Source organism: Schistocerca gregaria, chromosome 8 (assembly GCF_023897955.1).
Source record: "Schistocerca gregaria isolate iqSchGreg1 chromosome 8, iqSchGreg1.2, whole genome shotgun sequence".
Taxonomy (NCBI): Eukaryota; Metazoa; Arthropoda; class Insecta; order Orthoptera; family Acrididae; genus Schistocerca; species Schistocerca gregaria.
The window spans coordinates 169,038,317-169,051,911 of record NC_064927.1 but is presented as its reverse complement, the minus strand read 5'-3'; the positions used below and the strand labels follow the sequence as shown (position 1 = coordinate 169,051,911).

Here is a 13,595-nt window from a genome sequence, read left to right as displayed (position 1 = left end):
CCTGAAGAAGCAACCATCGGTTGCGAAAGCTAGTAATTCTGTGTGTGTGTTTGTGTGCTTGTTCATGTGCCTGTCTGCCGGCGCTTTCCCGCTTGGTAAGTCTTGGAATCTTTGTTTTTAATATATTTTTCCCATGTGGAAGTTTCTTTCTATTTTATATATATATATACAAAACTCACCTCTAATAAAACTGTGACTTTAGATTATTTTATTTAGCATTTCAGCATATTATATACTTATGAGTTCAAGAAATGTGCTCTAAGCTGTAGTCTTGAAAAGTAGACAGTGATAAATCATTAACAATATAATGCCTGAAAACGAGCATACAGAACCCTGCATTTCTAGAAACAGCAAACACTGCAAATGGGTTCAAGAGCAGTATTGTACTGGTTAAGAGTTAACAGAGATCTCCCTCCCTCTTCATAAGGCTTACTGTGTCTTTTTTAGTCATCAGCAATATCAGTTATTTGTTTCACTCTCCTAAAAGTAATTATGATCATGTGAATAAAATAATGATCACAGCTCAGTAATTCTAAACATGTGAAATTTTGCTGATGTAAAATGATTCTATAAAGAGACATTTCACTATAAACTGTTTTGGAATAATTTTTCTAATGATGCTCACCTTTACTCTACCTTCTTCCAGTGCTGCTACCCCTGCACGTGGTTTTTTATAATGTGCATTTGCTGGTATTATTCCTGATTCCATACTGAGGATAACCTTGGCAATGGAAACAAATCCAGAAACTGGTTCTGAATGTCCAAGATTTGACTTCACAGATCCTATTAGTAGTGGGCAGTCACTTGTCTTTTCAGAACAAAATACATTGTCTATTGCTCGTATTTCTTCTGGATCACCTGCCTGAAATAGACAAAGAAAAACAAATATCAGAGAACTTTGCTTTCTTTTAAACCCAGAGTGTTCACATTAAATCTGATGGGACTTGTTTCTGTTTCTCTCTGTATGGAGTACCTCATCCTCTTGTTGGCCGGTCATGTTAGTTGTGATAATCAGCATTTTCCTGTCAGAAAAACCTCCTTCCTTTCTAGCATGTATGGAAAGTTTTTCTTCATTCTGATATAATGCAAAATGTAGGAATAGTACATCACCCAGCAACTTATGCAACTTTACACTGGAAAGCAGTGGTGCAAGCTGTAAGGCATAGTGGTTAGTGTCTCTGGGCCCACCAGTTTAAACTTGACCACCAGACATTGTTATTTAGTATTCATCATTTCTGGAAGGTTCTTGAAATACATTTTATTTGCAAGTAACAATTATGAATAGGATAGTTGCTACTCACTATATAGTGGAGACGCTGAGTCACTGGTGGGCACAATAAAAAGACTGTGAGATAGCGAGTTTTCAGCCAACAATAGCTGCATTGGAAATAGACAACATACACACAAACACTCTCACAAACATACTTTACACTCACATGACCACAGTCTCTGCCTGCTGAGGCCACACTGCGAGCAGCAGAGCATTGAAATTTTCTGAGGGATAAAAATAAACATTTTGATTCTGTCTCAGTAACAAAGCTAAATTAATTTCAAAATATCATTACTGTTGTCACAATTATTGGTTATATAAGTTATCAATAATTACTTTTTCTCAGTGAGTGGTATTATGTGGTGGAGGTTACAGATTCCTCACACAGTCCACCCACTACACAAGTAACAGCACTTTGTCAAATATATCATCAATGATAAAAGTGAGAGATATATGTAACAAATGTTCAATATCTCAGGAAAGTTTCTTCTCCAAATTGCAGAAGCAGTCCAGAAATTGCTTCATCATTCACTTTGAGACAGATAAATGAAATAATTGACAACATGACACAGCAGTAACTTTATAAGGGCTCCCATCTGCTGTACACAGTGTTATTATTATTATTATTATTATTATTAGCAGAGTGGTTAGACATAAAGCACTAACAACCTGAAATCATCCAGTTTCTGCTAGTTCAGAAGTAAGGAATGCAGCAATCAAGTGATTTACAAATGGGGTTTCAGTGTGCAGTTTAAGCAAGTGTCACTATGGAGAAGAGTAATGCTTGGAAAGTATGTTTTGCAATAAGTGTCAACCCTCACCTTGAATAGTTAGCTTTCTTATCTGAGAACGAGTTGAGGTTAGCACTTGTGATGCACCACTAATTCCTTCATCATTCATTCTAATAGACCCACACACAATCATCATTTTAAAAATAAAAGTGTTCCAAGAAAAGTCTTTCATTCTATAGTTTAGTTAGGTCTGAAAGTTGGTGATAATGTTGGGGAGGGGCAGCAGAGGGTGGGGGGGTACTACCTAATGTCTGACTGCACTCAGGGATAAAGGTCTAAGATAAGTTGGGAACCACTGCTGTAGAGAGATCACTACAGATGACTGGTGTGAGAAAATGAATATACAAGATTGCATTAAAAAGAAAATTTCCAAAAATGTTAAGCCTCTGGAATGAATGGACCAATGTATATGCAATTCTATACATGTACATACCATCTGCAGGAATGTACATGACTATGAGTTGCTATCAGCTGTAATGGCTAGAATGGCCACCAGATTACATTTATGTTGTCACAATATGATCTAAGTTCCCAGGTCTGACAAGGTATGAAGTGAAACAGATGGTTGGTAATCATTGTGGGGGACTAAAGAGAATCACACGTGCTTCCATGGAACAATATTAGCAGCACTTGATAGAATTCAAAAGAGGTGTCATTGTCCACCTACATGTGACCAGAAGGCTGAATTGTGCAGACATGGGAGTTTGGGCGTGAAGGTGCCCCACTTTCAGACTGAATGGGAATGTTATGGAGGATTCATGTGTTGTCAAAGCATTGCTGAATGATGGTCTGACCATATAACAGGAGAATTTCCTACTTATGGATTAAACAAAACTACACCAACCACCTGGATACAAGTAATGGACTCATTACAACATGCCATGTCATCTCCACTATTGACTGATGATTCACAGAAGTTTGGTTACTTAATGAGCAGAATACCATTACTACAACACAGTTGGTAGTCTGTTGAATGATGCCACACCTGGGAAGTGATTTCAGTTAACTCTGACAGTAAAGCAGTATTTCACAGATATCCTCTGAGACAACAATCTCGTACTATCTTTCTACATGAGAATGCTCATTAACATATGTTATGTGTCTTGATGATTCCTTCAAGATGTTGAAGTATTTCCTAGGGCAGCAAGATCAATAAGCCTGTTCCTAATAGAACATGTGAAGAACCACCTGAGACATCAACTCCATTCTTTTGCTTACATCCAGTATGCTGAGGGCCAGTTACAGCAGTTGTCAACCCCCCCTCACCCCCCACCCCACCCCTCTTTGCTGCCCCCCCCCCCCCATCCAAGGTAGAAGACAGTTACAGTAGTGACAGCCTTCATCCGAACTGAATAAGTAGCCAGGAACAAAGGAATACAACATTTGACTGACAAAGGACTAGCAGTGAGCTCGTATTGTCAATTTCATTGTTCACTTAACTTGATTTTGAAATCTCTGAAATAAAACCGCATAAAATTCTCAATACCTAATGTAGCATTTCACTTTTTCGTTTACTTCCATATGCTAATATTGTTTCTCACTGAGTGTATTTAAAAATAAATAAATTAAAAACTGTTCCAGATTTACCAATATGTGAGGGTAAGTCAATTATTATCCACAATTCAGTTATATTTTTGTTTATTTTGTTAGTACTGTTGTTTTACATTGATGATGGATGCTTTGTTTATTTGTTGTTATATCCTTGCAATTTTCAAGCTGCTAGGTTAGTTTCATAATTGCTGCCATGCTGTTAATCATGGCTGCTCCACTGTCTATTTGTATCAAAGAAGAGCAACGTTCAGTGACCTGCTTTTTGTGGTCAGAAGGCGTATCAGGGGCTCAAATTCACTGAAAACCTTCAGTACAGTACAGGAACAGTGTTTTACCACAACAGAATGTCTACAAATGGACTCAAAAATTCAGAAATGGTTGCACAAGTGTTACGCACAATGGAGCCTGATGACCGTTTACCACCACAATTGAAGAAACCATTGAGCTTCCATGTGAAATGATTCTCTTAGACAGATGATTAACTATTGACAGAGTGGCACATCATCTGCAAATTAGTCACAGTTCTGCCTATGAAATCATCTGCAACAGACTTGGGTTTCATAAAGTTTGTGAGAGATGGGTCCCAAAAAAACTCATACAGTTGCATAAACAAACGTGCTTGGACATCTGCAAAAAACATTTGGATCACTGTGGTAATGAAGGGGACAAGAGATGGGTAGTTCGCGAACAAACGGGTGCAAAGGAACGGTACACAAAGATGAACAATAGGACCGAGGAATGAATTCCAAGGAACAATCGTTTCATAGTTCACTTCAGCCGCGGCGGTCTACTTGTAGTTCCTGGAAATGAGGAATGATCGGTTAATAGTTCACTTCGGTCGCGGTGATCTACTTATAGTTCCCGGGAATGAGGAACGATCGGTTCATAGTTCACTTCGGTTGCGGCAGTCTACTTATAGTTCCTGGGAACGAGGAACAATCGGTTCAGAGTTCACTTCGGTTGCGGCGGTCACTTCGGCAGTTCTCGTTCCAGCCTCGATCACGTGGTCGTCTCAGTCTCAGTCTCCCTCGGCCGCACTCGTTGTTCTTCGCATGGCCACCTGTCTCAGTTCCACTGCCGACTGCTCTTAGTTAGTTCAGTATCCAGTTGTTCGTTTCGTTCACTGCGCTCACCCATTTTACTTGTGTTGCAAACTGTTCTTGCACTTTGGTCTGGCTATTCAGCGTCCACGACCAGTAATCAAGAAGTATTTTATAGTTATGTAAATTACATAAAAATTACGTTGTATGTAATACGTACGTCTTTTCAGGTAACAAAAGGGTATATCAGCTCACTTCATCATATCGATGAACAGTAGCAGACATACTTATAACAAGGCAAGTTTTTTGTTATTCATATGTTTTTTGGTTTCATCGACTTGATGTAGCAACTAACTTTCAATAATTTACTTAATTTTTAGTGTACCAAAATTCATATAAAATGATTTTCCTGTATCTTTCATATACAGAATATTATATTTAGGAAGGCTCTAATTATTTTTAAGTTTGGTTGTTTCCAATTTGCATCACCTGCTAGTTTGGTTTATTTGGAAAAAAAAGTGGGTTGTGGGTCATTTTGGCTCAGTAGGAAAAGCGGTGCCTCTCCATTTGAATAGACATAGATTGCCATAAAATCGTATTTACTTATTATCTCAAAAACATTTGTTCAGAAGGAGCTTTCAAACCAAAAACTTTATTACTGTGAACTTTATTATTATTATTGCTGCATTAACTTTAATATCGCAACATAAAAACCTAATTTTTACTAAGCATGTGACGCAAGTATGATGAGAAAATGACATTTTATTTTATGCTTCCATAAAGTCTACTTCGCCTACGAACTCAGAGACAATGTGAAGTATATATAGGGTGTAAACGATTATTGTTTACAACGTAGGATAGCTATTTAGTGGAAGTCAAAACGAAGAATTTTATACAAGACACTTGTGGTCTATTAAGTTGGGAAACAGTCACTAACAGGTTAACAAGACTACATGTGCTATAGCCCATGCATGTCGCATGAGATTTTCATGTTCTCTTCTCCAGCTCTCCACCCATTGTCATCGATTGTTTTGCCATTGTTGCTTGCATTAGCTTGTTATTTCTTCACTGCCTAATTATTACATGTTTGCTTGTTTGTTGTATCTGCTCGTAACGAGCAACACATTGTCCATAATTGGCGAGCAGTCTGTACTCGAGCCGGTTTTCCGTGCACCACCCTATATTATTTCCCTGCGATCAGCCACACAATGCTACAGTTGGCTAAACGAGAGGTTCTGCAGTATCACAGAAATTACTTCTAAAATTGTGTAAGAATTCTGTAATGAATAAAAACTCTATACTCCAGGGGGGAGGCAAATGCCCCCTCTTGGTGCCCTCCATCCTTCAGTCACCTACATTACTAGTTTTCAGTTTTTCATAAGAACCATATACCAAACAGAAATGAGCGGTGAACAAGTAAAAATGAAAGGTTCCCAAAAAAGAATGATCAGCAGTGAACTAGCTCCCAAGGATGAACGAGTTTGCCCATCTCTAAATGGGACAACTTCTTAGACATGATCATTACTGGTGACAAAACATGGATCAATCATTACGAGCTGGAGAGTAAATGGCAGTGTATGGAATAGAAACATCCAAATTCACCATGCAAGACAAAGTTAAAAGCCCCAACCACCCACAGGAAAACTGATCCTTGCGGTTTTTTGGGATGCACAAGATCCAATACTGGATCATTATGGGGAAAGGGTCACAACAATAAACAGTGTACATTACAGTGAGATGCTTACTGCCACGCTAAAGCCAGCAATTTGAGGCAAATGCCGAGGATAGCTGTCAAAAGGTGTTGTGTTGTTGCATGACAATGCCCGTCTGCATACTCCTGCCCACACTGCTGAAATGCTCTAGAAACTCAAATTTGAAGCACTGGATCATCTTCCATATAGTCCCAATCTTGCCCCTTCTGACTATCACTTGTTTGGTCCACTCAAAGAGGCATTAACGGGCTGGCAATTTGCATCAGATAAAGCAGAGAAAGAAGCGGTGCATTCCTGGCTTGCAGCTCAACCGAGAACCTTCTTTTATGAGGGCATCAGGAAGCTTGTACAATGATGGCGCAAGTGCATTGAAACACAAGGAGATGATGTTGAGAAATGATGTTCTTGTAAGTTTGCTATTTGATTACAATAAATTTTTTAACTATTTTGTGAATAATAATTGACTTAACCTCATATTAAAGTTGTTACTTCACATAAATGCTCCACAACTATTATAGAAGTCTTCAAAAAAAAAAGCTCATATTTATTTTACACTACTATTTCTTCATTACAATAGAAGGAAAAGAGAGACCCCACTAGAGTGTATTTTGCATTACTACGTGTTATAAGTTTGGGTACAGTCAAGAACAAGAATATAAATACAATACAACAAAACTTGAGACGTTGTAAGAAGACCCCCTGAGTTGCGGGTGTGGTGATATGGGAACAACAGTTTCTTTTGGTTGTTGGGTATGTTGATGTGCCAGTGTTGCTGACAACTGGATGCAGATAAAGCACCAGGTGCACTGGACTGAAGATGGAACTTTTCAGAACATTTCTAGAAGGGGCAGACTGCAAACGGAACAACTGCAACTGTGCCAGGCAGAAAACTGAACACCATCTTGCAGACAGGTGCTCCGGACTGAAGGGGGGCTGCCTAAGGACACTGCTAGCAGCAGCAGACCACAGACAGAACAACTGGAACCAACAATGAATAGGGAAGAGTGAAGGTACACTTGACAAGTAGTCTCAGGTAGGACATGATGAAGATAATGAGTTACGTTGTCAATATACCCTACGAAAACGATGCAAACATCTGGCAGAATACCCAACAGCTCAAGATGTAGATTGTTCTCATGTTATGTAATTGCATATTAAATAAAAACAACTGAATTATATATCAGCCACTTTTCTCCACTGACAGTATGTTATTATTATTATATTTTTTTTCAAAAATTTACATATTTATTCTGACAACTATAAACAGAGGCTCCCATGCAAATTTTGGCACTGAATCATTGTTTTGGTGCAAAAACAGTTTCTTTCAATTGAATCAATCTTTTTCAAGAAAACTATTCTAGATAGTTATTCACTTGACAGATTGCTCTGAGAATCCAAAGTTACATGAAGGACAACTATAACAAATCAGAAAGCAACATTTTGTTGCCTCATATATAACATACATCAATTAGTTTGTCAAATAGTGCTTTAACAGTAAGTATTCAGTGCATAAATATTTAATTCACCTTGTTTCTTGGGTGTTACCTTTGTTCCAGTTCCATGAGCTTCAACATATTTAATATTTTGTACATCAACACCACACTCCTCGTAGAAGCGGCTTAGGAGTAATTTCTGCATGAGACCTGAAGGATAAGTGATGCCTTCTGTTTTGTATCCATCACAGTTGGTTTGGACGTGTATTAGCTGGCCATACATACGGCGAGCATCTTTTGCTTTTTGGATTAGAATTGATCCAACAGCTTCAGAACGCACATAACCATTACCTGCAATATATTAACATGTCATTTTCAATAAACAGCAAAAATAGCAAATTAAGTGAGCTGAGAAGGTATTATGATTTGACAGTGTTATGGCATAAGAGACCATAAAGAGTTAGGAAAATGTACAAGATGTACAACTTTGCTTCCACCGTTTTTTCTCCAACATTTGAAGCTTTAATGTAACAAATTGGTTACACATGTATCATTGAAAGTATTTTCCACTGCTGGCCACTAATTTCTCCCATCTTTCAGGCAGTGTATGAATCCCAAGTTGAAAAAACTGTCCATCTTTTGAAGCAATCCATGAATCGATCCAATTTGTGACTTCTTCATGAGATCGGAAGTGTTGGTCAGTTAGGTCATGAGCCATTCATCTACACAGATGATAGGCAGAGGGAACAATGTCTGGAGATTATGGCGGGTTGGGTAGGACCTCCCATTTTAATGTTTCTAAGTACGTTTTGACCTCTTTTGCATTGTGGGGCCAAGCATTGTTGTGCTGCAGAATCACTTTATCATGCCTCTTGCTGTATTGAGGCCATTTGTCTTTCAATACTCTGCTCAAACACATTAATTGCGATCGATAACGAGCACCTGTGATTGTTTCACTTGGTTTTAACACCTTATAGTACACGACGCCGAGCTGGTCCGACCAAATGCAGAGCATGATCTTGGTGCCATGAATATTCAGTTTGGCTGTCAACGTGGAAGCAAGGCTGGAATATCACCAAGATTTTTTGTGTTTAGGGTTGTCATAATGAACCCATTTTTCGTCCCCAGTCACAATGCAATGCAGAAATCCCTTCCATTCTTGTCTGTGAAGCAACTGTTCACAAATACCATTCAACGTCTCTTGGTTTCAGCTCACACGGGACCCAAGTTCCTTCTTTCTGAATCACGCTGTGATACAAAACAGTAACACCTCCCACAAATGACAAGAATTAGGCTCGTAAACTGACATTTTCAATCAAGAAAAACTTCATGATGCAGACAGAAATCGACTAATGTTTGAATTAGGCTCTGTTGACCGAGGTCCAAGCTAACTGCCTGACATCAGCAATCTGTTTATTTTGACCGCTACTTACGACTGTCACCACTTAATGGCAAACAGCGGAAGCAAAGTTGTACACCTTGTACTATTCATACTACAAAAGGAATTGATTAACAAATGGAAAAAGCAACTTTATAAACATGAGAATATTCGCATTTCTAAAGAAATTTGTCAGTTGACAATATTCTGAGAAAAAAAAGATGCAGTCATAGATGGATAATTTGCAGACATACTAGAACACTACCTCTGTAATTAGCTTCAGTTACAAGGAAAAAATTGAAAAAGTTTCATGGCCTAGAACAAGACTATATAAAAGGATGTGCAGTACTGACAATACTAAATAAATAATAATAAAAAAATAAAACTAGGGAAAGTCCAGAATGGAATAACAACAATATTGTGAAAAAGATAGATTGCCCCCCTCCCATGAACCAAGGACCTTGCCGCTGGCGGGTAGGCTTGCGTGCCTCAGCAATACAGATAGCTGTACAGTAGGTGCAACCACAATGGAGGGGTATCCGTTGAGATAGTTTGCCTTTACAAATGTCTGTTTGTGTCTGTGTATGTCTAGATGGATATGTGTGTGTGTGCGAGTGTACACCTATCCTTTTTTCCCCCCTAAGGTAAGTCTTTCCGCTCCCGGGATTGGAATGACTCCTTACCCTCTCCCTTAAAACCCACATCCTTTTGTCTTTCCCTCTCCTTCCCTCTTTCCTGAAGAAGCAACCGTTGGTTGCGAAAGCTAGAATTTTGTGTGTATGTTTGTGTTTGTTTGTGTGTCTATCGACCTGCCAGCGCTTGTTTTTAGAGAACTTCTGCACAATTTCAGTGCAGTAATGTGTTCATTGTAAACAAGTGCTTAGGTGTGTGTGTGTGTGTGTGTGTGTGTGTGTGTGTGTGTGTGTGTGTGTGTGTGTGTGTGTGTGTGTAAGAAAGTACAATCTAACTTCTGCCCCATTTCAGTGCAGTAATGTGTTCATTGTAAATAAGTATTATAGTAAATAAAATAGAAAGAAACTTCCACATGGGAAAAATATATTAAAAACAAAGATTCCAAGACTTACCAAGCGGGAAAGCGCCGGCAGACAGGCACAATGAACAAAACATTGTTCATTGTGCCTGTCTGCCGGCGCTTTCCCGCTTGGTAAGTATTATAGTAGTTGTATTACACATTTATTGCCTTATAGACAAATTAAAAGAAACTTTTTTATTTTAAATTCAGTGCATTAGTATATGTAAAATGATTCTTTCAAATAGTGTTCATTAAAAAATGACAATCATTCCACTTGGGACCTGTGGAATGGCACATTAGCTTATTTGTTTGAGTTGTAAATATTTGTCATGTATTGTTGGTTTTCTGACATGTTCTACATCCTGGAGGACCTCCTCACTTTGGATCAATTGGAATGAAAGTAAATCTAATCAAAATAATCTAAAATTAAACGGCAGCCCAGCGCACCATTCCTGGCTGCTGGGTCATATGGCAGGTGACAGTTAAGCTGGTATCCTAATGCTGTGTGGGACATCTCCAGACATGTCATCATTGATAATTGGACCTCAGATCCAAGACAATTCTACTCCAGTCAGTGAGAATCCAAGCTAAAGACATGTCTGGAGTCACTCTGGACAGTGACGGGACACCAATCTGACCATCACACCACATACGGCTCAACAACCAGAAGTAATGATTCTGAATGCCATTTATTACTATAGCAAGAACCCTTTGGTTATCAGCTGTGGTTCCCTTACAGCAAAGTAGTACCTCAACGATATTCACGTGCTCTGTTTTGTTGCCCTTTGTGGCAAGCAATTCTGGGCAAGATAGTGCTCACCTGACACGGCTAGAGTTTCTGTTGGTTGTCTTTGCACTTGAAAAACCCTACCTTGGCCAGAAAGCTTACCAGATCTCTCCACAGTTTAGACCGTTTTGACCATTATGGACAGAGCCTTCCAACCAGCTTTGGATTTTTACAATTTAATGTACCAATTGGACGTAATATGACAAGTTATTCCTCAGGAGGACATCCAACAACTCTGTCAATCAATGCCAAACCAAATAACTGTTTGCATAAGGGCCAGAGATAGACCAACATGTTACTGACTTGCTCAATTTGTGATGTTCTTTCTCTTGAATAAATCAACCAGTTTTTTCTGGTATTGTAATCATTTGTTTGTCTATACATTTGCATCACATCTACCGATTTCTATCCCATTCAGACAATTCTTTTATGGTGTGCCTTTTTTTATTTTTATTTCTTTATTAATTTTTTTAGAGAGAATTAATATTGTAGAAAGTAACAGAGAGGAGCAAGATACTAAGATCATTAATCTTGATCTGAAGGTGCAGAAAAATGCAATCAAACAGGGAAAGTTAACAGCACAAGTGACTCAGATCACAGATTATAGATCTGATAACAGGAGGCAGTCACTGAGTGACCTTGAATGAAAGCTATGTGTCAGTCGCAAATACGAGACCTGAATGCAACCCAAAGTGGCTTGAAGCAAGTCTCTGAAGATGATTGAAATTTTCAGCCTACCGTGCATGCACAACTGTGATAATGAGCAAAAAGAAGTGCACTTTCTGCTAAGCCTGTAACTGAATAGATTCTGACCTAAAGGATATGACAGTCCCATTGTATTTATTAGGTATATCCAGAGATATACTACTAGCAACTGATGCTAAATGGAGATGCATATAACTGGGGAATGCGATCAAAATATAGGAAGAATGACTTATGACTTTTTGGCACAGTACTGATCAAAATCTATGCATGATTGCATTATAGGTGGGTTGTGTTATAAAATATACTCACAAGGGGGCGAAAGAAGATTAAAAGGATTTTTGAAAACGAGTTGGCAAGATCTGCTATTTAGATTAACATTTTGGAGACAGGGGTATTGTGGAATGGGGTACAAGGCATCTACCTTCAGAGATACAAACACAGTTAGACATAGACAAAGACAATACAGCTGATTGCGTAAGACTAATTTTCAGACAAACACAGAATGAAGAACAAAAGATAACTAAGGACTTTTAGAGATTCATAATGGCAAGGTAATAATAGTAATATACCAGAATCAAATCAGCATAGAGATGAACACAGACCAATGTATAGGCAGAAGCAAAGGCCACAACCGAATCATCGCACACAATTTCGAGAGAGAAGTTTCAAGGACCAATGAGATGGAGAATTTTAGTGTAGGGCTTGGAGAGAAAATGTGAATTAAAACAGATCACATTTGGAGCATGAATGGTTTGATAACACAAAACTTTCCAACCAACAGAGACAAGAGATGAATGATGAGCCAGAAAATGAGCAGTTTTCAGAATAGGACCCATTCTCAAACTTTCTACAAAAAGATAACATTTTTAAGTAATTATCACAGTAAAAATTATATAAAGAGAGGGTTAGGGCCAGAGCAGAGACAAGTCACAGTGATAAAGACAAAAGGCCTGAGTGCCAAAGAGGAAGAATTACTTATGATGAAGAAAGAGCAGTTAGAAAGAATGTCAAATACCTACTATTAAAGTGAAAGTATGTGGAGAAGAAATGTGTATTCTCTTGTATTCTGAAAGTCAAGTGACAGCACTTCCGAAGAAATTATATGACAAACTTTTGAGTAAAGAATAACTAGTCAGCAGAGCCAAGATTGTAGGAGTGATGGGAGAACAAAGTGAACCTACTAAGTAGCAAATGCTGCTTGACACTGAAATTGTTGAGCCAAAATATACTGTTGATGCATGGAAATTCTACAATTTTGTGAGATGATAATTATAGGTGCTGACTGGATGTCAGAGTGGGGAGTGAGTTTGAATTTTGCTAATGAACACATGGAAATATATAATGAAAGTACTACAGACATCCTCCAATTCAATGGAACAGCAACTACTATGAAAAATGCTAACTTTGCCAGAGTATGTGGTGTAAGGATAGAAGATCGGCATAGTGCTGAAGATGAACCTTGTGATAAGTTCTACCCAATTCAGAAAGAGATGTTTTTAACAATAAAGCAGAAATCGTCAACGAAGTTCACAGAATTGAAAGGGTACAGGCTGATATGAAACATGAAGTATGCAGTACGCTGTTCAGAAATGAAGATCTGTTCTCTATGTTATCAAGTAAGATTAGAGTATGGCCAGAAGTATAAAGATTAGACCACACTCTCCATATTATTGTCACCCACACCCAGCAACACAAGAAAAGAAGAAAGCTGTAGAAAAAAAACTACAGGAGACCTTGTTGGTATGACAAATGGACAATCAAATCAGTAACAGCAATGAAAACAGTATCAATAATTGAGTTTATATGTAGTGATTTGAGTGGTGAATTCTCAACACTGTAATTGAAATCTGTGCTTAAATTTAAGCAGTGGTGCCTAGGCTAAGTGCAAAAGAAAT

General features: G+C 38.3%; 1 protein-coding gene across 2 annotated transcripts in view; it reads right to left on the bottom strand.

Annotated features, from left to right (window-relative positions):
* Positions 1-13,595, bottom strand: part of LOC126284872 (fatty acid synthase-like) — a 364,243-nt gene that overhangs the window by 294,839 nt on the left and 55,809 nt on the right. For both annotated transcript variants that reach the window (XM_049984111.1, XM_049984110.1), the window contains exons 6-7: positions 7,910-8,148; positions 626-862 (exon numbers count right to left, since the gene is read on the bottom strand). In XM_049984111.1, coding sequence (XP_049840068.1) covers positions 626-862; positions 7,910-8,148 — 476 coding nt within the window. The remainder of the gene's footprint in view (positions 1-625; positions 863-7,909; positions 8,149-13,595) is intronic.